The 18,587-nt window shown below is 45.7% G+C and overlaps 3 protein-coding genes across 22 annotated transcripts in view; 1 reads left to right on the top strand and 2 right to left on the bottom strand.

Annotated features, from left to right (window-relative positions):
• PPP3CB (protein phosphatase 3 catalytic subunit beta) overlaps positions 1–611 on the bottom strand; it is a 56,574-nt gene extending 55,963 nt beyond the window's left edge. For 6 of the 7 annotated variants that reach the window (XM_084904945.1, XM_084904948.1, XM_084904946.1 and 3 more), the window contains exon 1: positions 383–610. In XM_084904945.1, coding sequence (XP_084761071.1) covers positions 383–602 — 220 coding nt within the window. In that variant the 5' untranslated portion in view covers positions 603–610. Of the gene's footprint in view, positions 1–382 lie in introns of all 7 variants that reach the window. The other variant, XR_014796863.1, reaches the window with a different exon arrangement.
• Positions 1–18,587, top strand: part of NUDT13 (nudix hydrolase 13) — a 438,779-nt gene that overhangs the window by 285,325 nt on the left and 134,867 nt on the right. The gene's annotated exons all lie outside the window — the stretch shown is intronic.
• Positions 2,951–18,587, bottom strand: part of USP54 (ubiquitin specific peptidase 54) — a 114,541-nt gene continuing 98,904 nt past the window's right edge. For 9 of the 14 annotated variants that reach the window (XM_084904916.1, XM_084904907.1, XM_084904918.1 and 6 more), the window contains 3 exons: positions 11,589–11,707; positions 6,209–6,395; positions 2,951–4,235 (listed from right to left, as the gene is read on the bottom strand). In XM_084904916.1, the coding sequence (XP_084761042.1) occupies positions 3,676–4,235; positions 6,209–6,395; positions 11,589–11,707 (866 nt within the window). In that variant the 3' untranslated portion in view covers positions 2,951–3,675. The remainder of the gene's footprint in view (positions 4,236–6,208; positions 6,396–11,588; positions 11,708–18,587) is intronic. The other 5 variants (XR_014796860.1, XR_014796861.1, XM_084904915.1 and 2 more) reach the window with 2 other exon arrangements.

Here is an 18,587-nt window from a genome sequence, read left to right as displayed (position 1 = left end):
CAGCCGAGCTCTCCGGCCGCTCCGCACCCGCCCCGCGGCGGCGGCCTGAGCCCCGGTCCGCCGGCAGCCGGGCTGCAGCTGTCGCAGAGCGGGAAGCTCCCCGCGGGGAAAGGAAGGGGCCGGTCGCGGCGCCCAGCAGCCTCAGCCCCGCGGCCGCGAGACCCGCGCGCGGAGCCCCCGCCCCGGCCCGGCCCGCAGGCCGGCGAGCCCGGAGCCGCCGCCGCCGGCCCGGCCCAGCCCCGCGGGGCCCGCCCAGGGGCCACTCCCCGAGGGAGGCAGCCAGTCACTCGCCCGCCCTCCCGGGCCGCTCCGGAGGGACGCTCTCCGCCCGCCCTCGCTCGGCGCCTCGGGCCGGGCCCCCGGGGCTCCGTCCACCTCTCACCTTTGACGACGCGGTCAGCCCCGGGAGGGGGCGGCGGGGGCGGGGGCGGGGGCGGTGCGGCCCGGGCCGGCTCCGGGGCGGCCATGCTGGGCCCGGGGCTCGGCTCGGCGTTGGGCCGGGCGGGGTTGGGGGCGGGGGCGGCGGCTACCAGAGCCAAGCGGCGGCGCCGCCGGGGAACATGGCGGACCCTCTTTCCCGACAGAGGGGCTAGGACCGGCATGCACCGCGCGCGCGGGGGCGGGGGCGGGGCAGGCTCTAGGGACTCGGTCAAAATTACTGAGGCCGGAGGAGCGGGACGAGGCCAAGGGATCGGGTTAAAATTCCGGGCAGGCACAAAACCAGAGTCTGAGGAGTTAGCTGCCCACAGCTAACTGCTGTGGGGGAGGAGTGCTGGGAGGCAGCACGGGCTCTCGTGGAGCTTCCAGTGAGATGCAAAGACGTGATGACATCTCAGAACCTCCTACTAATTGAGAAAAACAGGTGTATAACAATTTGGCTACCGGATCTGGGCACTCTGGTTGGTAAGGGACAAGAGAAAGAGGAGGCATTGCAGGTTCTACAAAGTGACCGTTCAAAAAGTGGTGTTTGAGAGAGAATCTGGCCCTTGTGTTTAGAACCTGGAATTGTTCAGACTGATGGCACAGAGTCAGAATGAATGCAGGCCAGGAAGTTTAGGCTCCAAGGTTAAGAACCAAATAGGAAAGGGAAAGGAAGGGATGGCATGAAACGATAGCCAAGCCTCTGCAGATGCACCTGAAAAGAACACACCTACCTCTTGATTCATACAGGAATTAGGTTTGGAAGGCAGAGGAATAAGTAGAGAATTGGAAATTAGTTCCTCATAAGAAATACCTCATGTGGTGTTTCTGTGCACATACAGAATCCGGGCACAGGTGACTTATGGAACCTAAGTAGGGGCGGATATTCGTGGGAAAGAGGACAGTGGGACAAGAACTGATTGATGATGCCTGGCTGGCTCAGTGGTTGAGCCAGGAGGTCCCGGTTCAATTCCCATTGTGGGCTCATGCCTGGGTTGTGGGCATGGTCGGGGGCGTACAGGAGGCAGCTGATCAATGATTTTTCTCTCACTGATGTGTTTCTATCTCCCTTCCTCTCTGAAGTAAATAAAAAATATATTTAAAAAAGATCTGATTGACTACTCAATCAATAATTATTAGTAGTGTGTGTCACCAGCAGATGTAAAGGATCATGGATAGAGACCAGCACATCCACTAAGATGTATGTATCTTGATGGCATAGGATGCAAGTGGGAGGAGTGAGAATTCCTGCCCATCCTCCTGTTCAGTACTGATTGTGCTCAGAATCTGTTCACAATGGGTGAGAATTAGGTAAGCAGTGGTCCAAAGGTCTCAAAGAGCACCATTCTACCTCTTCTTTTTGTCAAACTCCATGATCCTGAGGCCTGGGATAAGAGAGAAGAGGAATACCCAACAGGTATTCTTTGCAAAAGGAGCATACAAAATACCTCTTAGAGGAAGGAGGATCGGGGAGTGAGACAGGGATAAAAGTGGACTTCAGGCATGGAAGTGCAATAATTGCACAGGGGCTCGGAAGGGAAGAGCAGCCACGGAAAGAGCAAGGGAGGGGGAGTACCAAGATGCATAGAGTGAATTTATAAAAGGAGTTCGAATCTCTAGAAAATCTCCCTAAGGACGGAAGGAGAAAGCTCATACTGTACTTAGTGCCTCTTGGAAAGGGGTAGAAAATATACTGGCGGCAGCAATAACAAGGAAAGTTACTCCATTTTAGAGCACATTGACGACTCCTCCCTTCAATATATATCCTTCAACCCTTAAACTCTTTGGCTCCTCACTTTCACTCATTCAAAAGCCATTTATATCCTATATAATGAAAGCCTAATATGCTAAGTATCCAGTCATGCGTTCAAACAATCAAAGCATAATATGCTAATGATATGCTAAAGCTGCTCAACTGCTCGCTATGATGTACACTGACCACCAGAGGGCGGGTGCTCCAACTGGTAGGTTAGTTTGCTGCTGGGGTCCAGCCCATTGGTACTGAGTGAGACAAGCCAGACACACCCTGGAGCCCTCCCATGGTCCCTCCCTGGCCTCAGTTGTGCACCGGTGGCGGTCCCTCAGCCTGGCCTGTACTCTCTCGCAATCTAGGACCCCTTGGGGGATGTTGGAGAAGGGGTTTCAGCCTTATTCCACAGGGGGAGCGCTGCTCAGCCGGAAGCAGGGCTCACGGCTGGCAAACGCAGTGACAGTGGTGAGAGCTCTCCTGTCTCTGTGGCAGTGCTAAGGATGTCCCACTGTCAGCTGGGGCCCACTCCCCCCAGGGGCTCCCGGACTGTGAGAGGGCACAGGCTGGGCCGAGGGGCCGACCCCCTCCCACTACCGAGTGCACGAATTTCGTGCATGGGGCCTCTAGTGTGTGTGTGTGTGTGTGTGTGTGTGTGTGTGTGTGTGTGTGTTTGAATTGGTATTTATTGCTTATCCAGGCCAGCCCACACCAATATAAAAGAACAAGTCCATAAAAAAAAAAAAGAGCTTAAAAAGACAATTAAATGACAAGGAATTAAATAGAACTATATTATAGATTTATTAATGAAAAATACTTTACAAAAACAGTATGTTTGGCCCTAAAATAGGTCAGCTGACTCTGAGGGTTTACAATGGGGGCTGAGCAAGTGGCAGTAATGACTCCGCTGCTGAGACAAGAGGGTGTATTAGTGTGCCCAACTCCTTCTGTTCAGAGGGCAAATGTTGGCAGTTCCGCGTTCTAGGCCTAAGGTTTGGGAGCACAGGGAGGGCTGGCAGTCTATAACACTTGGGTAGATGGGCTTCCTGGGGTCAGGACAAGGACCACAGGGCTTCATGTCCCTTGAAGGGGGTTTGGGGAAGACAGGTAATATGGATAGATAGATAAAATGAAGAGTAGAAATTGATAATATAGTAGAGGAGCAGAGGATGAGGGCTCAGATACAGGTATGGGCATAAAGTATCCAGGACTAAAGTGATGACCTAAGGAATGGCTAGTGTCCAGAGTAATATGGATTCATTTTTAAAGTGGCTCAAATAAAGCCCTAAATAGCAGTTGCTTCCTTTTGCTAGGTGAATGGAAATTAGAATTTCAAATATTCCTTCTCAAAGAGCCGTATCACATTAGAGATTCCTGGCACCCTTAGGAGAAACTGCCAGCTCTCCGATGAGATGAGATTCGCACAGCCCTGGCAGGGATGGAGGGTGAGCTCTGCCACAGCACTGTTTGAAAAGCACGCTGTGGCTCGGGGGAAGGAAGGGGTGACCTCACCACCTGCTGTGCTGCAGGGCTCTGGCCCTGAACTGCTCTCTCTGAGGGGCGTCTGCTGGGACGTACAGAAACGCCTGTGCCCCCGTCCTCCGGGGCCCAGGTTGCGGGGTGTAACTGTTCTGCCTCCAGTCATCATCTGGGGGCATATCGACTCTCCGAGGACCAGGCGATCGAGACCCTGGGACAGGACCCAAATTCCAAGCTGACCTCAGGGGAACGTGAAGACTGCTTAGTGGGGGGGGCACCGGGTGGACAAGGGGAGCGGGGGCGGACGAATGGGAAAGATCTCCCCAGGACTGAGCATGAGGAACACGATGGCCCTGGTGTCTTTCAGGCAGTGTGGCAGAGTGGGTGAGCTGAGGCCTGTACCCTGGAGTAGTCAGGAATCTAGCCCCAATATGCTGGTTGGCCTCCGACCACAGTCCCCAAGAGGCATCTGTTCTGTTACGATGGGGGAGACTCCGGTAGTTCAAAGTTGTTCCTGTGCACTTGACCCCTTGGGGAGTTTCACCCCGGTCACACAGAGCCAGAAACGGCTGGGCACTCCTTGAAGTTCCTGGGGAGAGAAAAGAACCAAAGATGGAGCACTTTCAGTAAACCATTCTCCTTCCCAGAGGACCATGCCTGGCTGTTCCTCCCAACTCTCCATCCCTCTAAGAGCATACACACAAAGGGAAGGAGGAGCCTACCTTTGCTTTTAATTTCACTTTTAATTACATCAAATCAAGTCTCTTACCTTCAACCTTGGCAAATAAAGTAGTCTCCTGGATGCTGCCATACTTCATTCCACTACACACACACACACACACACACACACACACACACCAGAACGTCCCCTAATATTGCAAATGTATACTCTCATTGTGACAGCTCTACTCCTAGAGCCACCACTCCAAAAGATCACTCATTTTCTTAACGTGGTACCTTTACTCCAGTTAAGCTGTCTCTGCTACATTCTTGCACATTCTGAGATCTCTGCATGTGTTCTCACCTCACACATATTCAATGTGAAATGTCTTTTCTACATATTAATTCTCCAAAATAAACAAAATAACTTTATAATAAACAAAAAATAAATAAACAAAATAAACAAAATAACTTTAAAAATCACTTCTAGCCGAAACCAGTTTGGCTCAGTGGATAGAGTGTCGGCTTGCGGACTGAAAGGTCCTGAGTTCGATTCCAGTCAAGGGCATGTACCTTGGTTGCGGGCACATCCCCAGTGGGGGGTGTGCAGGAGGCAGCTGATCGATGTTTCTCTCTCATCGATGTTTCAAACTCTCTGTCCCTCTCCCTTCCTCTCTGTAAAAAATCAATAAAAATATAGTATAAAAAAAAAAAAGAAAAAGAAAAAAGAAAGTCCATCTATCCAGAAGACCTGCTTATCCAAATCTGGCTAAAATGTGGACACAGTCCTAGCTGGTTTGGCTCAGTAAATAGAATGCTGGACCATGGACTGAAGGGTCCCAGGGTTGATTCCAGACAAGGGCATGTATCTCAGTTGCAGGCTCGGACCCCAGCCCTGGTCGGGCCGTGTAGGAAGCAACCAATTGATGTGTCTCTCTCACATGGATGTGTTTTCTCCCTCTCTCTCTCTCTCTCTCTCTCTCTCTCTCTCTCTCTCTCTCTCTCTCTCTCTCTCAAAAAAATGGATGGAAAAATATCCTCGGGTGAGAATTAACAACATCAACAACAAAAATGTAGTAATATCAACAATATTACTCTCTCTTCTATAACCACAACCACCCCCTGCCCTAAGGCATTTATATCCATAAGCCAACCTTAAGTTTCTCAACCTTAAAACTCTGATATTTGGAGCCGATAATTCCTTGTTTGTGGGATAAAGGAGTGCAGGGAAACTGCCCTGTGCATTGTAGAGTGTTTAGCAACATCCCTGGCCTCTGCCAATTAGATGCTAGTATCACTTCCCCTTTCCCATGAGAATCAGTGCCTTAAACTGTAGATTCAGCCCATGAAGAGGAAAGGAAGCAAATCTCACTATGTACTAGTAGAAAGCCAGATGGATGCTGCCCACCTTCCCAGGATTGTTTGGATCTGTATATGTGGCATGGGCTTCCCAAATCTCCCATTTACTCCTTACCTTCTAAACCATCCTTCAACTGACACTTAGGGGATAGAAGGAGAGGAAACTAATAGAGATGATACTTTGTTGTTGTTTTTTGGGGGGCGGGGGAATCCTAAAGACTGGGTATTAACTACCCTGGGTCACTTAAAAGCTTATTCTATCAGGACTGAAGCAGTTCATTTTCATGAGTAGTTAGATTCTGGCAACTCTGGTTTAGACCTTTAGTCTAAGAAGCATGTTGCCCAAGAAATGACTCAGTCACAATTCATCTAGCTCAATGCTTCATCCTAAAACAATACTTCTTACCCCTTTACAACCCCACCTTGGGACACACACACACACACACACACACACCCCTACCTATAGGTGGACTAGTTTGAAACTTTAAGTCCCTGGAAAGGTACCACATTCGGGCACATAATGTTAGACTTGGGGAGAGTTACCTGGGGGTCTATGGGGCTCCCCTGCTATGCTTGGCATCAAGACTTCTGGGGACAGGAGCTGTGGATGGGGTGGGTAGAGCTGGGGACCAAGGAGAAACACAGGAGGGTCATGAGTGACAGGGAGGGAAGAGGAGCTGGAACAACGGTGCCCGGTTTCCAAAGCCTTTTTCCTTGCGTTTGATGAATCCTTATAATGAGACGACAAAAAACACAGAGATGAGAATTAACACAGCAGGATATGGTTAGGTAAACACAGTGAGGCAATGAGGGGGAGATGGAGGGAACTAAAGTGCAAACATGCCTTGTTCTGGAAAAAAAAACTCAATTTACTCAGTCACTCTCCCTGTTAGTCTTGTTATAATAGAAACTCCTGATCACTATAAACTGAAGACACCAAACTGCAGATCCTCTTCTCTTGTCTTCTTCGTAGCCTTCATCTTCCCAACCCCACCATCTACGTCTTTAGCAAACTCTTTAATGCTAACAGTAGAATTAGAGAGAAATAGAAATTTAAAAATAAAGAAGAAATGAGAAATTACGAAAGTCTGAGAGATTGAAAAAGAAAATTCTATATTCTCTCTAAATATTGAAAACCAAAATATATATCCTTCAGTGTACCATCAAGAACTCTACTACTAGATTTTCTTTCCTCTCACTGCTACATTCCACAATCTCTTTGTTTGCCTGTCAAGTTTGCACCCTCTGATGCTTACCAGTATACCCTGCTTTATACTCCATTAGTCACTCACTTTTGTGGCAAAAATATCAGAAATTTCCCCTTTTTAACATGTGAAACACTAATATGCACACAAGTGAACCAACATTCTTCCAAACTCCTCCCCCAGGTACTACATTTTTTAAAGCCATCTATACTCAAATGTTGACATTGCCCTTAATTTTGCACTTTTTATCCACAATTCCATTAGTTGCCTTTGCCAAGTACTGTTATTTCTACCAATAGGTTTCATATTTCAACTTAACTGGGCCCTGGAGACAACATCTGAACTGATCTTCCTATCTCCACTATAACCTGCTACCTCATTACTGTGGCCTGCAAGTTCCTATGTGATATGGCAATGCCAATCTTTCTCATCTATCTCCAACACCATTCCTGCACCTTTTACACGCTAACCTTCTTAATGTTCCTCAAACGTGCCACGCTCATTTCACCTTAGGCTCTTTACACTTACTGCTTCTATTAGCTGGAATGCTCTTCCCATGGCTCACACCTTCATATCACTGAGGCCTCTGACCAAATATTACTTCCTTAAGCCGATTTCCCTCCCTACTCTATCAAAAATAACCCTGAGGCCCTGGCTGGTGTGGCTCAGTGGATAGAGCGTTGACCTGCGGACTGAAGGGTCCCGGGTTCAGTTCCAGTCAAGGGCACATGCCCGGGTTGGGGGCTCGATCCTCAGTGGGGGACATGCAGGAGGCAACAGATCAATGATTCTCTCTCATCATTGATGCTTCTATTTCTCTCTCCCTCTCCCTTCTTCTCTAAAATCAATAAAAATACATTTTAAAAAAATAACCCTGAGAATAACCAGTTACCTCTTTACTCCTTTTTCCCTTTTGCTTTGTTTTATTCTTGTTTATTGTCTTTCTCACCTAGTAGAATACATTTCTTCTTACCCCAGTATCCCCAGCACCTGGAATATTATAGGCACTTTATAAAAAATAAATAATCTATATGCCAGTATATCTTATTTCCTTTACTAGATTGCAAGCTATTCGAGGACAGAATTTGTGTTGTTTTATCAATACGCTCACAGCATCTACCATAGCATGGCACATAGGCATTTATCATCTAGCCTAAGGTCCAGCTCCTCTTAGCATGTGACACAGACAACTATTCCTTTTTTAAAAATTTTATTTATTTATTTATTAAATTATTATCTGTGTACATATCTTACCATTGCCCCCTCCTTCCATACATGCCCTCCCTTCCCAGAGTTTTGTGTCCATTGCTTGTACTTATAAGCATGCATACAAGTCCTTCGGTTGATCTCTTATCTCCCCCAGATCTCCCTATCCACAACTATTCCTTTCTTCGGGGCAGATGAAAGTGACACCACACTCTCCCGTTTTCCCTCTATCTCTTTGGTCTCTTTTGCCAAGTCCCCTTTTTGAGTTCTTCAGAAGAACTACCTTGAATCTGACACTCTTCAGGGATATATTCTGGTCTTCTTGGAAAGTCCCCTTTCCTCTTTTCAATGGCTATGATGCACAAATCTCAACTTCAAGCAAATATATCTCACATCCTAAGGCCTACCACATACCTCCACTCAAGCTTAATATAGGATGGGCTAAAGCAGGCTAACAGTTATGACTACACAAAACACAGAGTTTGTTCTTGTATTATTTATTAGGCTCAATGCATGAAATTCATGGGGGCATGTGTCCTTTAGCCCAGCCTGTACCCTCTCCAATCTGAGACTCCCCTGAGAGATGTCTGACTGCCATCTAATGGGCAGTCGGACATCTGTCTCACAATCCAGGACTGCTGGCTCCCAACCGCTCACCTGCCTGCTACTTACCTGATTGCCCCTAATCGCTTCTACCTGCCAGCCTGATCATCCCCTAAGCACTCCCTTGCCACCCTGATTGACGCCTAACTGCTCCCCTGCCAGCCCTTGGGACACACACACACACACACACACACACACACACACACACACTGCCCTCCCATGCTGGCCTGGTAATCCCTAACTATCTTCCCCTGCACTGGTTCTCCCCAACTGCCCTCCCCTGCAGGCCTGGTCACCCCTAACTGCCCTCCCCTGCTGGACCAGTCATCCCCAACTGCTCTCCTCTGTGGGCCCAGTCACCCCTAATTGCCCTCCCTTGCAGGCCTAGTTCCTCCCAACTGCCCTTCCCTGTTGGCCATCTTGTGGCGGCCATCTTGTATCCACATAGGGGTGACCATCTTTGACCACATGGGGGTGGCCATCTTGTGTTGGAGTGGTGGTCAATTTGCATATTACTCTTTTATTAGATAGGATTCCCATATGAACTGTAAACCTACTTTTGCCCCACCCTATACATCCAAAATTGTATAATTCTCTTCCTTCAAATATATTCTTACTTCTCTTCCTTCAAATATACCATATCAATCAACTCATAATTTCTGGATAAGATCTTTGATTTTCCTTTCCCCATATCCAGGCAGGCAGGCAACAACCCACGAATTTTTGCTTCCTAATTGGCTCTCTAGTATGTCCACTTCTATCTTCCCAAACTCCTTACTGTGGTTCATGATATAACCCTTGTTTATATTCTTTCCAGTCTCACTTGTCAACACTCTCCATCCTTCCCTTGTCAGACTCTAATTTTGCCATACCAAAGTAGCTTCTTTTAATTCAGGTCCCTTTACCTGTTATATATATATACTAGAAGCCCAGTATACAAAATTAGTTCACAGGGTGCCAGGATTTGGGGTGGGGGCTCAGTCCAGTATGTGCCCTCTCACAATCTGGGACCTCTTGGGGAATGTCTAACTGCCGGTTTAGGCCTGAATCGGGCCTAAACCAGCAGTCGGACATCCCTCTCACAATCGGGAACACTGCATGCACCAGTGACAATACTTTTCATACACGTGAAAGGCATCTTGCTGTTGTATAGGCAGCTACATATTTTGCCCTGATTATAAAAAGTATTACATAACATTATCCTTCTGAGACAGTACTACCATTTTCCCCACCTTATGGGTGGAAAAACTGAAGCAGAGAATTTAAGTAACTGGCTTTGTCACACAGTTATAAGTGTCAGAATCAGGGATGATCACAAAATAGTGCAAGCCAGAGTCCATGCATGTCATTGCTGCATCATCCTGTTTTTCAGTGTTAGAGTAGCTTTGCCAGGTTTTAATTTTTAAATCTAAGAGACCGTTCCCAATATATAGAGTAGGGTCCCTAGACCTGGTGGTGATCAGGACCAATCTGTGGGGCAACTGGTGGGGCGATTGGGGGCCCCTGCTGGCACCCACCTTGGCTGGCGGCCTGGCGCATCTGCATACCAGCCCCTATTTCATTAATTCTTTCTATTTTTATACCACATATTTAAAACCTGTTTCTAAATTTTTATTGAACTAACCTGGTGAACAAGGTTCAGTGCACTGGTGCTTTGCATCTTGACCTCTATTATAATGAAAACTCAACTTGCTCTGGGCAACTGTGTGAACTTCTCAAAAGGCACAATTTATAAACCCAGGCACTGAAACTATTTGAGTTTGTGATCTCTGTTGATGTGGGTGTCCCTGTCCCTTTCACCTACAGATTACCACATTAATTATATAAGAAAGGCCTCAGGCCCAGCTGGCATGGCTCAGTGGTTGAGCATCGACCTATGAACCAGGAGGTCATAGTTCAATCCCTAGTCAGGGCACATACAAGAATCAACCAATGAATGCATAAATAAGTGGAATAACAAATTGATCTTTCTCTCTCTCTCTCTCATCAATAAATAACAAATTAAAAAAAAGGAAGGCCTCAGAATGAGAATTTTATAATCATTTTTCTTTTATTGCTAATGCAAATGCTTCATTTCAACTTGAAAGCACACTGGACTTCACTCAATCATGTACTGAGATGGAGAGAAAAGCAAAACAACATTCCATCCCATCTCTTCCGTTGACTAGTGCAATGGGTTCTGACCCAAATCAGCAGCCACTGCTTCTTAGAGACTCTCTCAAGCTACCAGGACTCTTCTCACCCCGGGAAACCCTATAACACACCTGGCAGAGCTGCTACAGGGAATGGACATTCCCCTGGACTCCAACCAAATGTGTGTCAATAAAATAATGATTATGTGTCCTCATTTTTGCTGAGTGCACATAGTTTCCCCCAAAATTACAGCCTTCAGTTTCTTCTTCCCTTTCACTTACACCATATTTTACCTAGCAAGAGAAAGAGGTGCTCTGAATAGACAGACACTTACAAAACTGTGAGAAGAGACTGGGACCTCCTCCCACTCTAAGACAGCAGTGCCACTGAGGTTACATGAGATGCAGCAAAAATTCTCTGCACTGTGTTTACCCCCATACTCCCTGCTGGGGCCTCAGCAAGGAGTAGCCTTCAAATACACAGACACACACAGATAAACACATAAAACCAGACCTATGATTTTCCCACAGACCCTGTCCCCAGGGATGTGGGAGAGAATAAGGTAAGAGTCACCAGCAGAGACCTGAATTAGATGTATTTGAAAGGTAGTGCCCAAGTGGCAATCTCCTCTCACTCAAAAAAAGCTGGATCATAGACCTGGTTCTCATCTAACAGCTCCACGTTACCATGCCCCTCTTACCACCAAGCCAACCGCTCATATCGCCACAATTTCTTCCCCGACGCCCCACCCCATGCCCAGCACCTGAGACCGCTACCTGAGAAGCAGGCACTGTGCTGGCTTCATGGAGACTCTGCTCCATTTCTGCTGTTGGGGTCTTTGAGAGACCAAGGCCAGGGGCTGAGTGCAACCTCCTTCCCACGTCATCTGCAGAGCCTGAGGAGGGAAAGGTAAATACAAGTTGAAGCCATCCCTTTTCTTAGAGCCTAAACTCTGAGCCTCACAGCACAACATTCAGGAGTTGTTTCATTAAATAACAAATATGCATCCCTAAATCTAATTGAGGGTATGCTCCTGGAATGTAGAAACAGGAGTTTCAGAATATGGGTAGTTTCTTATAGGCCACAAGAAGGCCTCAGAGCACAGGCCTTGAAGAATCTTATAGAGAAGGGGCTCTGTGGAGAGATAGTTGAATGTCCCCATCTTGCCTCATTTCATTTTTTGTAAACACATTAACTTTGCTTCTGTCAGACTTGGCCCCAAGACTTATAATACATACAGAGGAAATTTTCCAACACAGTGATTCTCTAGAGTAGTGGTTCTTAGCTTTCCTAATGTTGCGAACCTTTAATACAGTTCTTTATGTTGGGGTGACAGCAGTGGTTCTCAACCTGTGGGAACCCCTAGCAGGATCGCCTAAGACCATTGGAAAACACAGATATTTACATTATGATTCATAACAGTAGCAAAATTACAGTTATGAAGTATCAACAAAATAATTCTATGGTTGTGGGTCACCACAACATGAGGAACTGTATTAAAGGGTGGCAGCATTAGGAAGGTTGAGAGCCAATGCTCTAGAGTAGGGGTGTCAAACTCAATCAGAGAAGGGGCCAAAATCTAAAATCCAGCCTAAATTGCGGGCCGAATGGTTTACTGAACAGTCATAAACTGACAATGTCATAAACTGACAGCGGAGTGCAGTGATGACAGCGCGGTGCGGGCCACATTGCAAGGCCTGGCGGGCTGGATTTGGCCCCTCGGGCCTTGTGTTTGACACATGTGCTCTAGAGTATCTATGATGACAAAGAAACTGTCTATAGTCTAGTTAGAAATTGAAATGATTGAGTAATCACCTATCAAACCTCCTCATTTCACATTATGGGAAAATAAGTTCCATGATCTGACAGGTAGTAAGTACTTTAACCAGTATTAAAATTCAAGTCTTCCGCCAAAACCGGTTTGGCTCAGTGGATAGAGTGTCGGCCTGTGGACTGAAGGGTCCCAGGTTCGATTCTGGTCAAGGGCATGTACCTGGTTTGCGGGCACATCCCCAGTAGGAGGTGTGCAAGAGACAGCTGATTGGTGATTCTCTCTCATTGATGTTTCTAACTCTCTATCCCTTTCCTTTCCTTTCTGTAAAAAATCAATAAAATATATATATTTTTTTTAAATTCAAGTCTTTCAATTTTTGCTCCCTAATATTATAAATAGGAGCTCTTCAGTAACATTTTCTATGTGTAATGCTTTTATTTCCATTAGCTTCTCTCAATCACTTAAATTCTTTTTAAAAAATATATATTTTTTTATTGATTTCAGAGAAAAAGGGAGAGGGAGAGAGAGAAAGAAAAAAATCAACGATCAGAGAGAATCATTGATCGTCTGCCTCCTGCACTCCCTACACTAGGGATCGAGCCTGTAACCTGGGCATGTGCGCTGACCAGGTATCCAACCATGACCTCGTGGTTCATAGGTTGAAGCTCAAACCCTGAGCTATGCCAGCTGGACTCAATCACTTAAATTCTAAATAATCACTAAATGATTAACTCTTCCTCAAAATCCTGTTAGACTGTTAAGAACTGCTACAAACTGGTTATGTGACTCCCAAGAGGCTTGCCCCAATATAACTAAATAAGCCTTCCATTCTGAAGATGCACATGCCCTTGACCTGTATTTGATATATCTATGCCTATCACCAATTCTTGATTTGGTATTTTGATTCTATATGTTATCAGGCTGACACATGATATTGCTGATATTAAGCTAGAAGACCAGTTATAATTTAATGTTTCCTGGAGCTTAAATGTAGTTGTTCTAAAACCACATCATATTCATCTAGGAGCTTTAAAAAATACAGCTTCATGTACCTCTCCACAGACCAACTGAATCAGAATTTTTGTGGTTAGAGCACAGAAAAATTTACTTATTTATTTTAAATATATTTTTATTGATTTGAGGGAAAGAGAGAAAGGGAGAAGAGAGATAGAGAGTAATATTGAGGAGAGAGAAATATCGATCAGCTGCATTCTGCATGCCCCCTACTGGGGATTAAGCCCGCAACCTTGGCATCTGCCCCAACTTGGGAGGGATTTTCATGAAAAGCAAAAAACAAAAAACAACCTGTAATATTATCCCCCCCCCAAAAAAAACACTATATCTAGATCTATATAAGATTTTATAAACAGTAAATAAAATAAAAATATGCACATTATATTATTACCTGGGAAGGTGGGAATAAAAGGTAGGGATTAATGTGAGGGGAGGAGAGAGAAACAGTAAAATTATCCATAATAGGAGAAGCCAAGATAGCAGCATAGGTAAATACCTAAACTGCTGCCTCACACAACAATTTCAAAACTACAACTAAAAGACAAAATGAACATCATCCAGAAGTACAGGAAAGCTGGCTGAGTGGAAATTCTACAACTAGAAGGAAAGAGGAAAGCACACAGAGAATCAGAGGAGCTGCAAAAGGCTGAGGTACGGAGATACGCACTCGGGCGGCTGAGTGCCTGGCTGGCTTTCTCTAGCGGGAAGGAGACAAAAGCTTCTGACTGCGCTGAACCCCAGTTCCGACTGCACTGAACCCCAGTTCTGGGTGAGACCCTGGGGACCCAGGCTTATATGGGGGGAATCTGGACTGTCGGGCAGAAACTCAGGGGAGGCGAAAGGCAGAGGTCTGGAGGCACACAGGCGAGTGCGCGAAGAAAGGACTGACTGCTGAGTGCCGCTGGCTTTCCCTAGCAGGTGGGAAACGAGTGTGCACCTCAGGTAACTGGGGAGGCCGAGCCACTGGGCCATATAGGACACCTAACACACAAAGCTACCCTACTAACTCAGAAAAGCAGCGAAAATGTGGAGACAAAGAAACAGATCACAAACAAAATAAGTGGAGGAAAACAAACAACTGGATATAGAGTTCAAAAGCACAGTTATAAGGTTTTTCAATAATTTCCTAGAAAAGGCCCATAAATTTAGTGAGACCCTCAAGGATATGAAAAAGGACCAACTAGAAATTAAACATACACTGAGTGAAATAAAAAAAAAAAATTATACAGAGACCCAACAGCAGACTAGAGGAATGCAAGAATCAAGTCAAAGATTTGAAATGCAAAGAAACAAAAAAACACTCAACCCGAAAAGCAAAAAGTATCCAAAAATTTGAAGATAGTGTAATAAGCCTCTGGAACAACTTCAAGCGTATCAACATCAGAATAATGGGGATGCCAGAAGAAGAGAGAGAGCAAAATACTGAAAACCTATTTGAAGAAATAATGACTGAAAACTTCCCCCACCTGGTGAAAGAAATAGACTTAAAAGTCCAGGAAGTGTACAGAACCCCAAACAAAAGGAATCCAAAGAGGACCACACCAAGACACATCATAATTAAAATGCCAAGAGCAAAAAGACAAAGAGAGAATATTAAAAGCAGCAAGAGAAAAACAGTTAATTACCTACAAGGGAGCATCCATATGATTGTCAGCACCCATATGACAGAAATTATGCAGGCCAGACGGGAGTGGCAAGAAATATTCAAAGTGATGAATAGCAAGAACCTACAACCAAGATTATTCTACCCAGCAAAGCTATCATTCAGAATTGAAGGGCAGATAAAGAGCTTCACCGATAAGAAAAAGCTAAAGGAGTTCATCACCGCCAAACCAATATTATATGAAATGCTGAAAGGTATTCTTTAAGAAGAGGAAGAAGAAGAAAATGGTAAAGATAAAAATTATGAACAACAAATACATATCTATCAACAAGTGAATCTAAAAATCAAGAGAATTAAAAATCTGAGGAACAGAATAAACTGATGAATATAATAGAATCAGTGGAATAGAAAGGGCGTGGACTGAAAATTCTCAGGGGGAAAAGGGTGCAGGAAGAGACCGGACAAAAATCGTACACCTATGGATGAGGACAGTGCTGGGGTTGGGGAGTAGGGCAGGGGGTGGGGTGGAAACCGAGTGAAGGGAGCTATGGGGGAAAAAAGAGGAACAATTGTAATAATCTGAACAATGAAGATTTATTAAATTAAAGAAAAAATAAAAGCTGAAACTTACAAAAAATAAAAAACAAAAAACAAATAAGTAAGTAAAACAGTCGTTTAGCCCCCTAACCAGTTTGCTCAGTGGATAGAGCATTGGCCTGCGGACTGAAGGGTCCCAGGTTCAATTCTGGTCCAGGGCATGTACCTTGGACACAGGCACATCCCCAATAGGGAGTGTGTAGGAGGCAGCTGAATTGATGTTTCTAACTCTCTATCCCTCTCCCTCTCCATTCCTCTCTGTAAAAAAATCAATAAAAAAATATTTTAAAAAAATAATAAAAGTCTTTATTTCTTTGAGATAGATTCTAAACTATCTATAATAATAAAATATATAATAAAAACATAATATGCTAATTAGACCGGACAGTTAAATGACCTTCTGGATGTCCTTCCAGATAAAGCCAGGGCTGCAAGGGCTGAGGCAGCCACCGTGGCTGCGAGGGCCAACCCCCTGGCACGAATTTCATGCATCAGGCCTGGAGTCTATAACAATAAAAGCATAATATGCTAATTAAACCAGATGTCCTTCCAGACCACCTTCCAAACGAAGCCGAGGCTATAGCCATGGGATCAAGGCAGCTGCCATGGCTGTGAGAGAGGGATCCAGGCAGCCATCGTGGCTGTGAAGGCCTACTATTGCAGGAATTTTGTGTATCAGGCATCTAGTTTATAGATGAAATGTCTGGGGATTTGCTTTAAAATAATCCAGTGGAAAAGGGGAAGGAGAGGGTACTATAACTAAATCAATTTTTGGCTAGCCTATATAATAAAAGCCTAATCTGCTAAGTGTCTGGTTGTCCATTCAACCAAAGCATAATATGGTAATTATATGCTAAGGTCACTCAATTGCTCACTATAACATGCACTGACCACCAGGGGGCAGACAGTCACTATGATGTTCACTAACCATCAGGGGGCAGATGCTCCGACCGGTAGGTTAGCCTGCTGCTGGGGTTGAGCTGATTGGGCTGAGCGAGATGGGTCAGACATGCCCTGGAGCCCTCCTGTGGCCCCTCCCTAGCTGGCCAACCTCCTGCGTCCCTTCCTGGCCCCAACTGTGCACCAGTGGGGTCCCTCAGCCTCGCCTGTGCCCTCTTGCAACCTGGGACCCCTTGGGGTATGTCAGAGAGCCGGTTTGGCCCAATCCCGCAGGCTGTACCAACAGACCCCACTGGTGCATGAATTCATGCACCGAGCCTCTACTGTTTTTGTTAATTTTTAGGTACTATAACCATGTCAAAATTAATCTGGTCACAAAAACAGTATTCTATATCAGCGTTTTTCAACCGCTATTCCGTGGCACACTAGTGTGCCGCGAGATGTTGCCTGGTGTGCCGTAGGTGCAGACAAGACAAGAATTTTATAATTTTTCACTATTTTGTTTACTTAATATTTCATAATAAAGTAATTATAAAATACTTTCTTTGTGTTTATTTGATTCCTATTCAAGAGAATTACTTTATATATAGTCAATATAGGCACAGAGTTAAATTTTTTAACATTTTCTAATGGTGGTGTGCCTTGTGATTTTTTTCATGAAACAAGTGTGCCTTTGCCCAAAAAAGGTTGAAAAACACTGTTCTATATTATCCCATTTATATCAAATGTCCAAAATAGGCAAATCTATACACAGAAAATAGATTAGAGGTTGCCTGGGCTGGGGAAAAGGGATAGGAGGAAATGGGTAGTGACCACTAATGGATACAGGCTTTCTTTTGGGGGTGATGAAAACACTTTAAAATTGTGGTGATGGATGGACAACTCTGTAAATATAATAAAAACCTCTGAATTGTACAGTTTAAGTTAATTGTATGGTATGTAAATTATCTATATATAGATAAGCCTAAGCAACCGAATGACCAGTCGACTGGTCGCTATGATGTGCACTGACCACCAGGGGGCAGATGCTCAACACAGGAGCTGCCCCTTGGTGGTCAGTGCACTCCTACAGCAGGAGTGCCACTCAGCTGACCTACCCATCCTGGTGGTCCACCAGCCCAGTGGCAGCCACTCACTCCCTCAGTAGTCCTGCAGGTCCAATCTCTGGAGAACAGGCCAAGCACCAACAGACTGGTGCCACTGGCAAGATCCTGACAGTCACCCACCTCCTAGAACACATGTGTCAAACACAAGGCCCGCGGGCCAAATCCAGCCCGCCAGGCCTTGCAATGTGGCCCGCACCGCGCTGTCATCACTGCACTCCGCTGTCAGTTTATCACATTGTCAGTTTATGACTGTTCAGTAAACCATTCGGCCCGCGATTTAGGCTGGATTTTAGATTTTGGCCCCTTCTCTGATTGAGTTCGACACCCCTATCCTAGAATTTGGCCTCAGGCACTGTTGCCACTTCCCATTCTGCAATGAAGAAACTACAATATATAAAAGCGGCCACTAGGTGGCTCCCGACAACTGGCACGAATGTCAGCAGGACGGATCCGGGTCCCCAGCAGGCAAGGGCATTCCACTGTCTGCCTGGAGGGCCGATCATGTCCTAGCCCCATCCCCTGCTTGGGACGGGCGCCGGATGCAGGGCTCACGGCTGTGTGGCAGGCGCAGAGGGGCTGGGATGAACGGGAGTAGCAGGCAGGAGTGGCAGGCAGCATTGGACTGCAGGTTTTGGCCCAATCCCTGCAGGCCACCCTGAGGGACTCCACCTGTGCAGGAATTCGTGCACTGGGCCTCTAGTATAACAATAAAGCTTTAAAAAAAACAAGTCAGAGAAAAACAAATATTATATGATCTCATATGTGGAATTTATACTCATAG

This window comes from Pipistrellus hanaki (genome assembly GCF_964339955.1).
Source record: "Pipistrellus hanaki genome assembly, chromosome: 14".
Classification (NCBI taxonomy): domain Eukaryota; kingdom Metazoa; phylum Chordata; class Mammalia; order Chiroptera; family Vespertilionidae; genus Pipistrellus; species Pipistrellus hanaki.
This window is presented reverse-complemented; position numbering and strand designations above follow the sequence as displayed.